Source organism: Onthophagus taurus, chromosome 6 (assembly GCF_036711975.1).
Source record: "Onthophagus taurus isolate NC chromosome 6, IU_Otau_3.0, whole genome shotgun sequence".
NCBI classification, from domain to species: Eukaryota; Metazoa; Arthropoda; class Insecta; order Coleoptera; family Scarabaeidae; genus Onthophagus; species Onthophagus taurus.
Genome location: NC_091971.1, coordinates 1,822,799 through 1,840,050, shown reverse-complemented (window position 1 = coordinate 1,840,050; position 17,252 = coordinate 1,822,799). Strand labels below are relative to the sequence as shown.

General features: G+C 34.5%; 2 protein-coding genes across 2 annotated transcripts; one reads left to right on the top strand and one right to left on the bottom strand.

Moving 5' to 3' along the window:
- The first annotated feature begins 2,768 nt into the window (after nt 1-2,768).
- Nucleotides 2,769-15,983, top strand: LOC111424887 (STKc_myosinIII_N_like and MYSc_Myo21 domain-containing protein ninaC). The gene is made up of 13 exons (XM_023058611.2): nt 2,769-2,889; nt 7,618-7,920; nt 7,978-8,082; nt 8,441-8,832; nt 8,885-8,975; nt 9,033-9,700; nt 12,573-13,106; nt 13,158-13,447; nt 13,505-13,794; nt 13,848-14,442; nt 14,674-14,861; nt 14,923-15,122; nt 15,175-15,983. The coding sequence occupies exons 2-13, from the start codon at nt 7,645-7,647 to the stop codon at nt 15,809-15,811; spliced, it is 4,266 nt and encodes a 1,421-aa protein (XP_022914379.2). The 5' UTR covers nt 2,769-2,889; nt 7,618-7,644; the 3' UTR covers nt 15,812-15,983.
- Nucleotides 15,984-16,220: 237 nt separating this feature from the next.
- Nucleotides 16,221-17,123, bottom strand: LOC111424745 (28S ribosomal protein S15, mitochondrial). The gene has a single exon (XM_023058403.2). The coding sequence runs from the start codon at nt 17,091-17,093 to the stop codon at nt 16,269-16,271; it is 825 nt and encodes a 274-aa protein (XP_022914171.2). The 5' UTR covers nt 17,094-17,123; the 3' UTR covers nt 16,221-16,268.
- Nucleotides 17,124-17,252: the final 129 nt, after the last annotated feature.

Sequence of the window (17,252 nt, the reverse complement as noted above, 5' to 3'; positions counted from 1 at the left end):
ACTAAGACATTATATGGACACTTTTTTATAGAGAATTGGATGACGTAGTCAAAAAAATTTTTTCGGTTTTAGATTTTGAGATATTATCACAATTTTCGTTTTTTTAAATGGAAACAACCACTGATTATTCGCTTATTAAATTCGTTATTTTTTTCTGATTACAAAAATATAGGGTTCGATAGGTCTATTTCTTATTGTTTTAGAATAAAGTTAAAAATAAACTTTTTTTATAAAATTTCCATCTAGTGTCGTCGAGGAAATTAAATTTACAGTTTCCTGTAAGTTATGGGGCGGTAGGTAAAATCTAAAAAGTTAACAATTAAATACGAAGATAACTTCTGGTATTTAAAAACAAATAATTTTTTAATATGTAACATTCTAACATGTCAAACTTTTCGTAATTGATCTTAAAAACAGGATTTTTAAAGTGACACTTCAGAAAATTTTTGAATACAAACAAATGTTGCTATGTTTATTTGAATTCAAAAGAAAAATATATGAGCGCCATCTATCAATTTCAAAATAATTTATTAAGTCATTTAATAATAATATTAAATATTAATAAAAAATGTGAAATAATGCAATCTATTCCAACTTTTGTGTAAAACATATATAAATTAAATAGTTCAACAAATTTATTTGTTTCAAACATCAGAAATTTGTTTTTTTAATTTTTAGTTATAGTACCATAATTTACAGGAAACTGTAAATTTAATTTCGTCGATGACACTAGATGGAAATTTAAAAAAAAAGTTTATTTTTGGCTTTATTCTAAAACAATAAGAAATAGACCTGTCGAACCCTATATTTTTGTAATCAGAAAAAAATAACGAATTTAATAAGCGAATAATCAGTGGTTGTTACCATTTAAAAAAACAAAAATTGTGATGATATCTCAAAATCTAAAACCGAAAAAATTTTTTTGACTACGTCATCCAATTCTCTGTAAAAAAGTGTCCATATAATGTCTTAGTTATAATACTCCACCTATAATAATAACGAAGATAATTGCACTTGCTGGTTTTACGATATTTCCAATTTTGGCCTCTAGGGGAAAAACAAAAGACGATAGCGCTATGAGGTTTTTGGCATTAACAGTTTCTCGAAAAACGAGATCATGACATGTAAGCTACTTTTTGTCTAACTCTTATAGTTTCCGAGTTAGCCTATTCGGACATCGAATTTGAACCACCCTGTACATGGGCCTAATGAAAATTTAGCTTCAAGAGATACAAATATATGTGTTCATATGTATTTCATTACCTCCTAATTGCACACCTCTGCTTCAGAAGTACAAGATTATCTGTATTTAAGAAAAAGTTTAAAAATTTCTTAACTTTGAAAGCCTACATCTTAGACCAACAATATTTACACGACTCGTTATTATTTTTACACTAGTATTTGTGATTAAAATTATGCTACGACTTACAAACACACCTGTAAATTAGTGTTGGCGCAATATTTTGCTTAATCATGTCCGGATAATTTGAAGCTTTTGCCGATTATAGACCACCTCGGTTGATGCGAATTCCGTCGCTACAGGGTTCGCATACAAACGATCGTAATCGCGAACGAAAAACAGCATTTGTTTACATTTAATCATCGGTTCCGAACGCCGTATTTGAACCTGATGTTTATTGTTACGAGCGCACGGCCGATCAATAATGCAATTGTTTTCAAATGTTATCCGAACGCGGGTCCGGGGTCTAAGTAGTCGCCTGAAGAAGGCCATCTTCACCTTATGCGACTCGAACGCGACGCCGCAACTAAAAAAGCGCCTCAATCCCGCGCGAGGGTTACATAAAATATATATTGTAAAACGAGCGGTCGTCATCGGCGGAACGTGCGATTTATTGAAAATTGTCGACGGGAGCGCGCCTGGCTAGCAAATTGGAAAATTATCGTCGTCACGATCCGACAAAAGGCCAGCGGTAGATCTTACGAACAATTTAAAAAACATATGAATGCCTGCTAAACTCCGTTTCCGACCACTTAGGACTCTTAAAAGACCATGCCAGAAACAACAGTTTACGAGATGTTTACAGTGATTTGCTGACAACGTAAAAAGTTAAAGATGCTTATATATTAAAGATCATCTTATTATGTAATTCAAGAAATGTTTTATTAATATCAACCATATGGCTTTTAAACTTTATAGTTATCGTACCTAAGTAAAAAGTTTAATTTGCAAATTTAATAATGAGATTCAATTTGATAGTGATAGTGAAAGTTAAATTGTATTGAGATATATATAAAGAGATAAAACCCTCATTGTCGTTAACTGAAAACGGTTAGAACGCATCAAGAGCTTTGTAGTTGAACAAAACGTTGATGATGATCCAACGGGCATTCCTCGCGTCGCTGTACGTCTTCGCGTCGGTCTCGAAGTAGGATCCAATCTATTTAGCAATCTATTTGCTTCTGGGTACGCGGACATTCCGTTCGGGCGCGTCCCTCCTTAAAAGACTTGGACGGCGCGCACTTAAAATAGTTTTGCATAAAAATCCCTCCCCGTTCGGGTTAATCGGCAATTAAGTTGCTTTTGGCCAAACGCCGCATACCTACTTTTGCTGCCGCCGGCCATCACCGACAAAGCCAGAGCAACGAGCCTCTTCTCCTCGGGCGGCGGCCGCCGGGAAATCGGCGGCGAACGGGAAAAAAATCGATCGGAAAAAATCACTAGACGTACGCCACTCTGCGTTCGGGTCGAGGGCAAATTAAAAGAATCCTTACAATACCGGGTAGGTATAATCCGCATTGCTTCGTCTCTCTACCTAGAAAACGACTAGTCGCTTGACCGCGTCAAAATCAGCGAGCACAGAACCTCTCATTGCTGGTTGTGTGCTGGTCGACTTGGAAAAAGCTGTACAGCGGTTGCTTTCTATTAAGGTAAGATTGACTGCCCTTATCGGTAACGCAAGACCTCTTACAGGACTCTTAATTGCCCTTAACACACCGGTCTATATAGATCAACATTTTAATCGGACGAAATAGGAGATACTTTTATGGGATTAAAACAGGACCGGATCAGATAAATAAAAGTTTTTCATTTTTTAACAAAAAATCGCTGAACCTATATTTTCGGAAGTTAATAAGCGAGTTATATGTTAAATGAAAACTATAAAGATATTCTCTTTAATATGAGCTATAGAGAATGTTTTTAGTTCTAGGTCTAGTGTTAGTTCTAGTTTTCCACTAGAGCTAGAACTAACACTATACCTAGAACTAGAATCATTCGGGTTTAGCCGTCTTGAGAGACGTGCAGCTAAATCCGAATGTTTCTAGTTCTAGGTCTAGTGTTAGTTCTAGTTTTACACTAGCACTGTTACTAGAACTAACATTATACCTAGAACTAGAATCATTCGGGTTTAACCGTCTTGAGAGACGTGCGGCTAAACTCGAATGTTTCTAGTTCTAGGTCTAGTGTTAGTTCTAGTTTTACACTACCATTATCACTAGAACTAACACAAGACCTAAAACTAGAATCATTCGGGTTTAGCCGTCTTGAGAGACGTGCGGCTAAACTCGAATGTTTCTAGTTCTAGGTCTAGTGTTAGTTCTAGATTTACACTACCATTATCACTAGAACTAACACAAGACCTACAACTAGAATCATTCGGGTTTAGCCGTCTTGAGAGACGTGCGGCTAAACTCGAATGTTTCTAGTTCTAGGTCTAGTGCTAGTTCTAGTGGCAGTACTAGGCAGCACTAGTTAACACTCGATATCACTATGCAGACGCACGGCTAAATCCAAAACTTTCTAGTTCTAGGTCCAGTGTGAGTTCTACTTTTAGTACAATAAAAATATACAACAATATAGCGCTGAGTAACATCTAAAACTAGAACTACCACTAGACCTAGAACTAGAAAGTTTCGGGTTTAGCCGTCTTCAGACGCACGGCTAAACCCGAATGTTTCTAGTTCTAGGTCTAGTATTAGTTCTAGTTTTACACTAGCACTGTTACTAGAACTAACATTATACCTAGAACTAGAATCATTCGGGTTTAGCCGTCTTGAGAGACGTGCGGCTAAACTCGAATGTTTCTAGTTCTAGGTCTAGTGTTAGTTCTAGTTTTACACTACCATTATCACTAGAAGTAACACAAGACCTAAAACTAGAATCATTCGGGTTTAGCCGTCTTGAGAGACGTGCGGCTAAACCCAAATGTTCCTAGTTCTAGGTCTAGTGCTAGTTCTTGTGACAGTACTAGGTAGCACTAGTTAACATTAGATATCACTATGCAGACGCACGGCTAAACCCGAATGTATCTAGTTCTAGGTCTAGTATTAGTTCTAGTTTTACACTAGCACTGTTACTAGAACTAACATTATACCTAGAACTAGAATCATTTGGGTTTAGTCGTCTTGAGAGACGTGCGGCTAAACTCGAATGTTTCTAGTTCTAGATAGTGTTAGTTCTAGTTTTACACTACCGTTATCACTAGAACTAACACAAGACCTACAACTAGAATCATTCGGGTTTAGTCGTCTTGAGAGACGTGCGGCTAAATCCGAATGTTTCTAGTTCTAGGTCTAGTGTTAGTTCTAGTTTTGCACTAGCACTATCACTAGAACTAACACAAGACCTAGAACTAGAATCATTCGGGTTTAGCCGTCTTGAGAGACGTGCGGCTAAACCCAAATGTTTCTAGTTCTAGGTCTAGTGCTAGTTCTTGTGACAGTACTAAGTAGCACTAGTTAACATTAGATATCACTATGCAGACGCACTTCTAAATCCAAAACTTTCTGGTTCTAGGTCTAGCGTTAGTTCTAGTTTTACACTACCACTATCAGTAGATCTAACACAAGACCTAAAACTAGAATCATTCGGGTTTAGCCGTCTTGAAAGACGTGTGGCTAAATCCGAATGTTTCTAGTTCTAGGTCTAGTGTTAGTTCTAGTTTTGCACTAGCACTATCACTAGAACTAACACAAGACCCAGAACTAGAATCATTCGGGTTTAGCCGTCTTGAGAGACGTTCGGCTAAACTCTAATGTTTCTAATTCTAGGTCTAGTGCTAGTTCTAGTGGCAGTACTAGGTAGCACTAGTTAACACTCGATATCACTATGCAGGCGCACGGCTAAATCCAAAACTTTCTAGTTCTAGGTCTAGTGTTAGTTCTAGTTTTACACTAGCACTGTTACTAGAACTAACATTATACCTAGAACTAGAATCATTTGGGTTTAGCCGTCTTGAGAGACGTGCGGCTAAACTCGAATGTTTCTAGTTCTAGGTCTAATGTTAGTTCTAGTTTTACACTACCATTATCACTAGAACTAACACAAGACCTACAACTAGAATCATTCGGGTTTAGCCGTCTTGAGAGACGTGCGGCTAAATCCGAATGTTTCTAGTTCTAGGTCTAGTGTTAGTTCTAGTTTTGCACTAGCACTATCACTAGAACTAACACAAGACCTAGAACTAGAATCATTCGGGTTTAGCCGTCTTGAGAGACGTGCGGCTAAATCCGAATGTTTCTAGTTCTAGGTCTAGTGTTAGTTCTAGTTTTGCACTAGCACTATCACTAGAACTAACACAAGACCTAGAACTAGAATCATTCGGGTTTAGCCGTCTTGAGAGACGTTCGGCTAAACTCTAATGTTTCTAATTCTAGGTCTAGTGCTAGTTCTAGTGGCAGTACTAGGTAGCACTAGTTAACACTCGATATCACTATGCAGGCGCACGGCTAAATCCAAAACTTTCTAGTTCTAGGTCTAGTGTTAGTTCTAGTTTTACACTAGCACTGTTACTAGAACTAACATTATACCTAGAACTAGAATCATTTGGGTTTAGCCGTCTTGAGAGACGTGCGGCTAAACTCGAATGTTTCTAGTTCTAGGTCTAATGTTAGTTCTAGTTTTACACTACCATTATCACTAGAACTAACACAAGACCTACAACTAGAATCATTCGGGTTTAGCCGTCTTGAGAGACGTGCGGCTAAATCCGAATGTTTCTAGTTCTAGGTCTAGTGTTAGTTCTAGTTTTGCACTAGCACTATCACTAGAACTAACACAAGACCTAGAACTAGAATCATTCGGGTTTAGCCGTCTTGAGAGACGTGCGGCTAAATCCGAATGTTTCTAGTTCTAGGTCTAGTGTTAGTTCTAGTTTTGCACTAGCACTATCACTAGAACTAACACAAGACCTAGAACTAGAATCATTCGGGTTTAGCCGTCTTGAGAGACGTGCGGCTAAACCCAAATGTTTCTAGTTCTAGGTCTAGTGCTAGTTCTTGTGACAGTACTAGGTAGCACTAGTTAACATTAGATATCACTATGCAGACGCACTTCTAAATCCAAAACTTTCTGGTTCTAGGTCTAGTGTTAGTTCTAGTTTTACACTACCACTATCACTAGATCTAACACAAGTCCTAAAACTAGAATTATTCGGGTTTAGCCGTCTTGAAAGACGTGTGGCTAAATCCGAATGTTTCTAGTTCTAGGTCTAGTGTTAGTTCTAGTTTTGCACTAGCACTATCACTAGAACTAACACAAGACCCAGAACTAGAATCATTCGGGTTTAGCCGTCTTGAGAGACGTTCGGCTAAACTCGAATGTTTCTAGTTCTAGGTCTAGTGCTAGTTCTTGTGACAGTACTAGGTAGCACTAGTTAACATTAGATATCACTATGCAGACGCACTTCTAAATCCAAAACTTTCTGGTTCTAGGTCTAGTGTTAGTTCTAGTTTTACACTACCACTATCACTAGATCTAACACAAGACCTAAAACCAGAATCATTCGGGTTTAGCCGTCTTGAGAGACGTGTGGCTAAATCCGAATGTTTCTAGTTCTATTTCTAGTGCTAGTTTTAGTGATAATGCAAGCGTTAATTCTAGTTTTAGTTCAATTCAAGATATAAAGATTCAAGAAAATTGATACATTGTTGTTGAACTAATACTAGAAGTAACTTCAAATTTTATACTAGAAACATTAGGATATAGCTGTCTTGAAAGACGAACGGAAATTCTTTAATCATTCATAATAAGTGATGTACTTTAATATTTTAAAAGAGATTTTTAATAAAAAGATTTCTATTCCTAAGTCCGTACCTGTATGAAAGTTACCATTAAGAGTGTAAAACGATTTGTCGTTTACCCATAGGAGGTTACCGGTAATGTCCCATCGACCAGGTGATCATCCTGATTAATATTTCTTAATCAGTTCGATGTTGACGTTGAGAAACAATCGCAAACCTCACCGTCCGGGAAGAGAATCGGCGAGAAAAAGTGCGCGAGCGACGCTCTTACGCAAACGCGTAAGCAGCTTTTAATTAATCTAGGATTCATTATTGGATTTAATCGGCGCACGTTAAGAGTCTTGTCCGGATTTGGGTAATTTCTCTTTCAAAGGATCACCGGTGACCATCCGAGCGTGGTTTTAATTGCAACCGGAGGCCAGATTTAATTCGCTCACTTCTGTTTAGGGACTAATTGGATTACCAAGTGCTTAAACATATCGATCGAATGTCCGTTTATTGCATTACCGAGTAACCCCCATTCCTCTAAGTATTCTTTTGAACGTCTTCGTCTAATCCAATAGTCTCATTCATTCATTATCACGAATTTCAACTCGACATTTTTTATGTATTCGTTTATTTCTTACCTTGTTTCAGATTAAAAATTACTAATAGAAAAAGGACATGACCAAAACAATTTTGAAAGATCTTCAAGATGATGGGGGTAGATTTAATTTGGGTGAGTGTATGGGATCGGGAGTTTTTGGGAAAGTTTTTAAAGCAACCGATTCTTCAAATGGAAATCGTTCGGTGGCGATCAAAATACAAAATCTATCGAAAGATAACGAACATTACGTGTGCGAAGAATTAAAGGTGTTAAAAGATTTTTCGAACCATCCAAATCTCCCCACGTTTTACGGCGGATTTAAACATAACGCTGAAATTTGGTTTGTTATGGAAGTAAGTAAATTTTATTCCAGATTTTTTATTGATTCAAATGTTAAATTATTATTTAAGCTCTGCGAAGGGGGTCCCATTATCGATTTAGTAAACGGTCTTTTAGAACGTAATCGAAGAATGTCCGAAGAACAAATCGCTTTCGCTTTAAAAGAAACAGTAAAGGTATGAAAATTATAAATATGTTGTTATATAAAATTACATAGTATAATTAGCTTTTAAACGAGCACTTTCATTTCTAAATGGCCGTTAAACAATGCGTCTTTATCGCGCGTTTGGTTCTCTTGGCAAAAAAGCTTCGCATAAATAAACGTTTTTACAATAATTATGACCAATTTACCGAGATAAATCAGTGGTAAAGCGACGTGCGAGAAAACATCTAGAGCTTTCTACTCTAAAAACATGTTAATAAGTTCTTCGTCTCAATGGCCTTGTTCGCTAAGTTATTTTAACAGCTACAGCTTGTCAAATCTATCTTGGTCAGTGAATAATAAATCAATTTATTATTATTTTTTATTATTAGGCAATCGTCTATCTACATAAAAACCATATAATGCATCGAGATATTCGAGGATCAAATATCTTAATGACCTATGAGGGTGAAATAAAAATAATCGATTTTGGTTTATCACGTCACCTAAATAGTACGTTAGATAAAACCGATACTTGTCTTGGATCTCCCAATTGGATGGCCCCGGAAGTTGTTTCGAGCCCATCAGATACAGGCGAAGAAGGATATGGTAACCGCGCTGATGTTTGGGCAATGGGAATCACCGCCATAGAACTTGGCGATGGGAAAACTCCGTTTACAGGAATGCACCCAACGAGGGCTTTATTTCAAATTGTCAGAAATCCACCGCCAACACTTCAAACTCCGAGTAATTGGAGTGAAATTTACAATGATTTTGTGTCGGAGTAAGTTGGAATAAAATTAAATCGAACAATTTATTATTAAAATTTTTTGTAGATGTTTAGTAAAAAATCCGGAATATCGTCCATTTATGCCTGAAATTTTAGGGCATCCATTTTTAGAAACTGTCCCTGAAAATAATTATCACGTAAATACCTCAAATAAAACGAATTTAAACAAATAAATAAATTCTTTTTCAATCTAGTTAGCCCAAGAATTAAAAACTCTTCGTTTGGCAATTTTTGGCGAATCAATCCCCATTATTAATCATTCCGAAGAATTCTTAAAATCGTCAATGTTAAAAAGATCAATAGATGATCCCCCCGAAAAAATGGATACTGAAGATTTGGCTGCTCTCGACCATATAACTGAAGAATCAGTTTTAGGCGAGCTTGAAACTCGAATGAATGCGGGTCGATTTCAAACATTCATCGGAGACATTCTCCTTACGCTAAACCCAAATGAAACTCCAGATATTTATAACGAACAATTTCATAAAAAATATAACTGCAAATCGCGTTCAAGCAACGCCCCTCATATTTATGCAGTGGCTGATAGCGCTTATCAAGATGCTTTACATCATGAGATACCCCAAAACATCATTTTATCGGGCGAATCAAATTCTGGGAAAACCATGAATTATATGCATCTAATGGATCATTTGTTGTATTTAGGACAAAGTATTAATATTAATATGCAAAGAATTAAAAATGGGGTTAAACTCATTCAAGCGTTTACTCAAGCAGCTACTTTATTAAATGAAAATTCGACGCGGTGTATTATGAAAACGGAAGTTATTTATGGGAGGACTACTAAAGTTAGTGGATGTACTTTTAATGTTTATCAATTAGAGAAATTACGAGTTTCATTAACGTAAGTATTTTTTAATTATTTTTAAGATCACTTGACTCAAGGTCATTCAATATTTAATATGTGATAACAAGAAACGTAAAAATTAATCTTTATTTTATTGAAAATTTCAAGTTTTTATTAGTTGATATAAATTCTGAAACTTAACCCAAAAACTGCTATTTTTGTATGCTTATCTTAACCTTAGAAAGCTAAACTATCGTAAAAATTACGAGTTCCATAAAGATATGCAGCAATCTGGTGCTGAATAACAAATAAAACTAGAACTAACACTAGACCTAGAACTAGAATGTTTCGGGTTTAGCCGTGCGTCTTCAGACCCAACCCAACCCAACCCAACCCAAATGTTTCTAATTCTAGGTCTAGTATTAGTTCTAGTTTTACACTAGCACTTTTACTAGAACTAACATTATAACTAGAACTAGAATCATTCGGGTTTAGCCGTCTTGAGAGACGTGCGGCTAAATCCGAATGTTTCTAGTTCTAGGTCTAGTGTTAGTTCAAGTTTTGCACTAGCACTATCACTAAAACTAACACAAGACCTAGAACTAGAATCATTCGGGTTTAGCCGTCTTGAAAGACGTGCGGCTAAATCCGAATGTTTCTAGATCTAGGTCTAGTGTTAGTTCTAGTTTTGCACTAGCACTATCACTAAAACTAACACAAGACCTAGAACTAGAATTATTCGGGTTTAGCCGTCTTGAAAGACGTGCGGCTAAATCCGAATGTTTCTAGATCTAGGTCTAGTGTTAGTTCAAGTTTTGCACTAGCACTATCACTAAAACTAACACAAGACCTAGAACTAGAATCATTCGGGTTTAGCCGTCTTGAAAGACGTCCAGTGTTAGTTCTACTTTTAGTACAGTAAAAATATACAACAATATAGCGCTTAGTAATATCTAAAGCTCGTCTCTTAAGACGGCTAAACCCAAATGTTTCTAGTTCTAGTGTTAGTTCTTTGGACTTTAAAGATGTCCAAAAGTGTCCAAAGGCTCTCTAATGGACTCTATAATTATCAAATACTGTTTAAACGCTTTCTAGACCGTGATAAAGATTACCACAAGATTTTTAAAGATGTTCAGAAGTGTCCAGAAACTTTTTAATGATTTTTCGCTCGTCTAGTTCGTTTCTAGTTCTAAGTCTAATGTGTCAGTTCAATAAAGATATATTATAGAACAATCTGGTGCTGAGTAACAAATAAATCTAGTGTTAGTTCTAATTTTAGTTCAATAACAATCAGGGCCGGCCATAGGGGGGGTTCCGTGGATACGTAGCACCCGGGCCCCGTAACTCATGGGGCCCCAAAACGATTCAAAGAGCTTTTAGAACTAGGTCTAAAAGTGTTTGCTATAATAATTTATCGTTTCGAGGATCACATGAAATAATAGGTGTACCAAATAATGGGAATTTTTTAAGTTTAATTGAATTGTTAAGTAAATATGATCCTGTACTAATGGATCATGTAAACAGAATTAAAAATTCGAAGAAAAGGATTGTGCACCACTTGGCACATAGATCGCAAGACGAAATTATTGCGGCTTTAGGAAATGAAGTACTTAATAAAATTAAAAATGATATTAAAGCCGCCACATATTTCAGCATACAGATGGATTGCACCCCAGACATTTCTCATACCGAACAGACATCAATCATTATTAGATATGTACATTTTTGTGATAAAAAAATAAACATATATGAATCGTTTGTGGGATTTATTGAAGTATCAGATACAACTGGTGAAGGACTAGCTAATACCCTTTTAAAAAGAATAAATGAGCTGGATTTGGATATTATGTATTGTAGAGGGCAAGCATACAATAATGGGGGCAATATGAAAGGAAAATATAAAGGCGTACAGTCCAGAATAATTAGTTTAAATTCTCATGCAATTTATGTCCCTTGCATATCACATTCTTTCAACCTGTTAATCTGTGATGCTGCTTCTAGCAGCATATATTGTAAAAACTTTTTTGGATTGCTGCAACGCGTGTATTGTTTGTTTTCTGCCTCAACCAAAAGGTGGGAAATTTTACGAAAGCACTTAAATATTACGTTAAAACCATTATGTGATACTCGTTGGGAAGCCAAAATAGATTCCGTTAAAGCAGTGTACACACAGTTTGAAGAAACATGTAATGTCTTGGAAGAACTAACTGAAACAAATAATGACAACGCTGTCGTTTCCGAAGCTCAAAGTATACTAAATTCAATACAAAAGATGCCTTTTATTTTATCTTTATCAGTGTGGTTCACAATATTATCGAAAATTAATAGCATCAACAAATTACTTCAAGGAAAAGCAATGGTTCTTGACTCGGCACTTAATTTAATAAATAAAGTTAACGAGGATGTCCAAAATTTAAGATCGAAGTTTAATGAATTTTTAGAAAAAGCAAGAACTACAGCGCGCCACATGAAAATTTCAGCAGATTTTCCTGAGAAACGTATTAGGAAAAGAAAAAGTGTTGGAAAACCCGGAAGAGGAATTTAGATGCAACTTTTTCAACGTTATCATTGACACCATTATTGTGCAAATAGAGGAAAGATTTCAAATCTAAAATCTATCTACTGCTTACTAGCGCTACTCAACACTGTCACTAGAACTAACACTCTATCTAGAATCGAAATCATTCGGCTTTAGCCGTTCGCAAGACTAAACGGTGGCCTTTGTGCGTATTGTATGGAATTGTGAGCATTGTACATTTATATATCATTTATTGTATCTAGAAGTATTTTTTATAAAAATTTTTTTTGTAGTCGTAAATGTTACGATACTTTAGCTTTAACGTCCCTTTTAAACAATTTAGCTTTCTAGGGTTAATTTACCTGCTCCTCCACCAAAACAAATAAAGAATATTCGTTCATATTGTTTTAGAGATCAACCTAATTTCCACATCTTCTATTACTTCTTCGAAGGATTAAAATCAACCGATCGTTTATCAAAATACAATTTAGATCCAAATCAAAATTATCGTTTTCTTCGTTTCGATGATAGGCATTTGATGAAAAAAAGCAATGAGCAAAAAGCGAAAGCTTTCGGCGATGTGGAGAGATATCTCGCTGAATACGAATTTACAGAAGATCAAATTGATACGATCTATTCAATGTTAAGTGCAATAATTCTTCTTGGAGATGTAAAATTCCGACCGTTAGAGAATGAGACGGCTGCCCTCGAAGATGAACAACAAGTTTGCGAGATTGCCAACTTGTTGCAAGTTGATGGAAAAAAGCTTTGTTGGGCTTTGGTTAATTATTGTTATATAAGCCAAGGAACTGCAACTAAAAAACAACATAGTTGCGAAGAAGCTGAGAATGCAAGAAATGTTTTAGCGAACGTTTTATACGCTCGTTTAGTTGATTATGTTGTTAATGTAATTAATTATAAATTATCTTTTGGAAGAACGATTTTGTAAGGATTATTTCTTTTCAAATTAAAAAAATTAAAATTAAATTTTTTTAGTGGTGAAAAATACTGTGTTAAAATCTTAGATATGTTTGGAATGGAATGCTTTAAACAAAACTCTTTCCCTCAATTAATCGTTAACACATTCAATGAACAAATGCATTATTTGTATTTACAAAGAGTTTTCGCTTGGGAAGGTTTAGAATTAAATGAGGAGGGTGTTCCATACCAGCCGATTCATTACTACGATAATAAACCAACATTAGAAGAAATTTTGGGAAAAGGTGGTTTATTAACTATTTTAGATGATACAACCAAAAACGATCATCTTGATAAATTTATTATTGGTAAAATTAATTGAAATTAATTTAAAATTAATTCAAAAATAAAAAAAATGTTTTTAGATCGTTTAGAAAGCTCAGAATCGAACATTAAGCCCATAAATCACAAAGAATTCGCCGTTTCGCATTATGCAGGAAAAATTGTTTATAACATCAACAGGATGGCAAGTCAAAATGGAGATTTCTTACCTCCAGAAGTCATCAATGTCTTCAGGGACTCGAATAATCCTTTAATAAAAGCGTTCTTTACAAATCGATTAAGTAAAACTGGAAATGTTCGAGTAAACTTTGAAGAGAAAGTTGTTAGAAAATCAAATAAATTTTCTTCGTCGTCATCAGAAGATGAAGGAAATGTAAGTTGTACTGATGTATATCTCAATTCGTTCTTAATTATGCTTTTTTTTAGTTTTCCCAAATAAAAAAAATGAGAACAATCTCATCAACTTTCAAATCAATTTGTTTGGAGTTAATGAAAGATTTGGCTGTTGGAGGTGGATCCGGAGGAACTCATTTTGTTCGTTGCGTTCGGTCCGATTTAGATGGAATCCCAAAAAGTTTCCACCCAGAAATTGTTAAACAACAAATCCGAGGAATGGCAATCGTAGAAACGGCTAAAGCCCGACAAAAAGGTTATCCTCATCGAATAATTTTCCCCGAATTTATAAGAAGATATAAATACCTCGCGTTTGATTTCGATGAAAACGTTGAAACGACCCGTGATAATTGTCGATTACTTTTGGTGCGTTTAAAAATGGAAGGATGGGTTATTGGAAAAACGAAAGTCTTCTTAAGGTATTATAATGAAGAATATCTCGCGAGATTATACGAAAATCACGTTAAAAAGATTATTAAAATCCAATGTATGATGAGGGGATTTTTGGTAAAAAGAAAAATCGCTAAGAGAATTCAACGAGATAAAGAACGAGCCATTACAAAGTTGAGACGAAAATCATCTCTTGATCAAATGACTCAAGAAGAAGCTGCGGTGATCTTACAAAAAGGTAATTCATTAATTAATTAATTAATATAATAAGATTAGAAGTAATTTTCGTTAATGACTTACTTCTGAATTGCATGTTTTAGTAAACAAAAGATCATCCGTAGACGCTTGTATGAGAAAGGGTAACCAATAAAAAAGATTTAGAACGATTCAGAAGTGGCCATTCGCAATATTTAATCTTTTACTTATAGCGTTTTACTTCATACTTATATCTACAGCAATATTCTTATAGCTTATCGAGGTTTAACCGTTAGAAAACAATATGGACCGCTAGTTTGTAATAATACGGGAAAATTGGATGAGAATACTCGAGATTTTATTCGACCATTTTACGATAAATGGAAAAATAAGACGCTTTTTCAAGTTATCCTTCAATATCGAGCTTCAAATCATCACCATTTATTTAATTTCGCCCAACAGGTAAGTAACAATCTAAAATAAATATTTTACTCATTTATTAAGGTTACTCAATATTATTTAGGTACATTTCTTCAATCAAAAATGCGTTCATAGTCTTCAATTAGTTAATAAACCCATTCATTTAGATTGTATCGAGCGTAATGCTCAAGTAAACGTTTGGTTATTGGAAATGCAACCCCCAGTTTTAAAACTACCGTTTCGTTTGGATGATATTCCTTATTTCGATACAACTTATATGTGTGATCCATTATCAACTGTAACGTAAGTATTATTATTTTTAAAAAAATTAAATTAATTAATAAATTTTTTATAGTGTTTCAACTGAAACTGAAGAAACTTGGGATACTCCCTTCAAATGGAGAGATAACGTATCATCCCAAATAACAAATTCTTTAAATAACGATCCCAATAAAGATTCTGTTGCGGAGGCTTTAATAAAAACGAACGCGGATAAATTAATTAATCTACCTTATAATAGGGATCCAACAACCCCCGTTCGCAGACTTTCAGCCGCTTTGCTTATCGAAGATGTATTAGCCAAAAGATGTGCTACCAAAAATGAAAAGAACACTGAAAATATTAAAATAAAACCAAAAAATCCTTCGTCAAATATTGTTAAATCTAATTCTGGTCCGATTAATCCAATTGCTGAATTAAAAGGATTCGCTAAACAAAATAGGTCATCAAGTAAAGATGACGATGATGACGGCCCTCCGTTTAATTTTCAGGCAATGCTGAAAAGGACAAGCATTAAAAGGGAAAGTTTAAAAAGGGCTCTTTCGCATATTTCTTTAACTAGTAGTAGAAGATCGAGCACTGAACTCTGCGATTTTCGGGGTAATTTGAAACCGGTTTCTAAAGAGAGAAGTTTTAATAAAGGAAAATCTGATATTACAACGGTTCAACTTGCACCTGGTGTTATTTTAGAAGGTGTAAGTACTGATCTATAAATTTTATTTACTTATATAAAAATATATAAATATTTTATCTCAGTATTTTAATTATTATATTTTATTTATTTACTTTTATTTAAATATAAGAATATATTTATCAATGTTATTCAATTAATTCTTTAAGAATATGAATTCTGAATGTACTTGGAAAAATAAAGACATATTAATTAAAACCAAATTAAATTTTGTACTATTTTAACCTCCAACTGCTTCTTAACAGCATCAATTTCTTCCTGACTAACCGTAACTTTAGCCCCACACTCTTTCTGTTCATTCTTAATACATTCCAGTGTGTAGTGTGTCAGTTCAATACACTACACACATTTTATTATGTACTAATTAATTCTATAAGAATATGAGTTGTATAGGTACTTGGAAAAATAAAGAAATATTAATTAAAATCAAATTAAATTTTGTACTATTTTAATATTCAAATAATACAATTTATTCTAAATTAATCATCTTTATCTTCTTTAACATTTTTTAATTTTAATTCCTCCAACTGCTTCTTAACAGCATCAATTTCTTCCTGACTAACCGTAACTTTAGCCCCACACTCTTCCTGTTCATTCTTAATAAATTCCAATGTGCGAATTTTCTCCTCCAAAAATGAAGGTTGCTCAATTTGTAGAATAGCCTTGTATTCATTAAGTTTATCCTGTACAACATCCTTGCAATATATATCTGTTAGCTTAGTCAATGATTCTTTTCTAGTAACCCAACGGGATTCGGTTGGGGGAGGTTTATAAACGATGTTAAGACTCTCCAATAACCACTCAAACTTTTTATAATCCCATCGTCTCAAATATTTTAAATGCTTTTTTCTTTTATCAATTAGTTCCTTCAAATTCACTTTAACTCGTTTATTTCTGGGATGATTTTCCATGACTTCTTGCATTGCTCTTATACCTCCAGTCCATCGCGCGATTTTCGATTCTATCGAGCCCGAATCATAATCATGTCTTTTTACGCGACCCTTCATCTCATCGATGTAAACAGAAACAGTTTCTGAGTGGGGTGCAAATTTTAAAGTGAATAATCGCTTTACTATGGGGTCAGCATCTTCGAGTTCTTTGCAATTTCTAAAATTCTTCTGCGTCTTGGTTAAATCAATGTTAGATATTTGCTCTAAATCACCACTCTTTTCTGGTTTATAACATAACACTTTTTCTGGTCGGACCCATTTTATTTTTAGGTTACTTTTAAATGCATAATTTCTTGATAAGTTACTTAATATAGAGCCTTTTTGGAGTTTTATTAAAAAATTTCCGATATTCATTTTAGGTTAAGTGGAATTATTTGAGGTTAGGATTTGACACTAGCTAAATATCGAATTTATAATTCATTTAAATTTTGGGTTCTAATATACACTAATATGTAAATAATAATAAATTATAGTCATAAAATTAATAAATATTAATAAATAAATGTTAATTTA

Bases quoted from the DNA above. Each gene is read 5' to 3' on its own strand.
- LOC111424887 (XM_023058611.2), top strand. From the start codon at position 7,645: ATGACCAAAACAATTTTGAAAGATCTTCAAGATGATGGGGGTAGATTT. The intron at 13,795-13,847 runs GTAAGTTGTACT...GCTTTTTTTTAG, and splicing joins CATCAGAAGATGAAGGAAAT to TTTTCCCAAATAAAAAAAAT. The intron at 14,443-14,673 runs GTAATTCATTAA...ATATTCTTATAG, and splicing joins TGCGGTGATCTTACAAAAAG to CTTATCGAGGTTTAACCGTT.
- LOC111424745 (XM_023058403.2), bottom strand. From the start codon at position 17,093: ATGAATATCGGAAATTTTTTAATAAAACTCCAAAAAGGCTCTATATTA.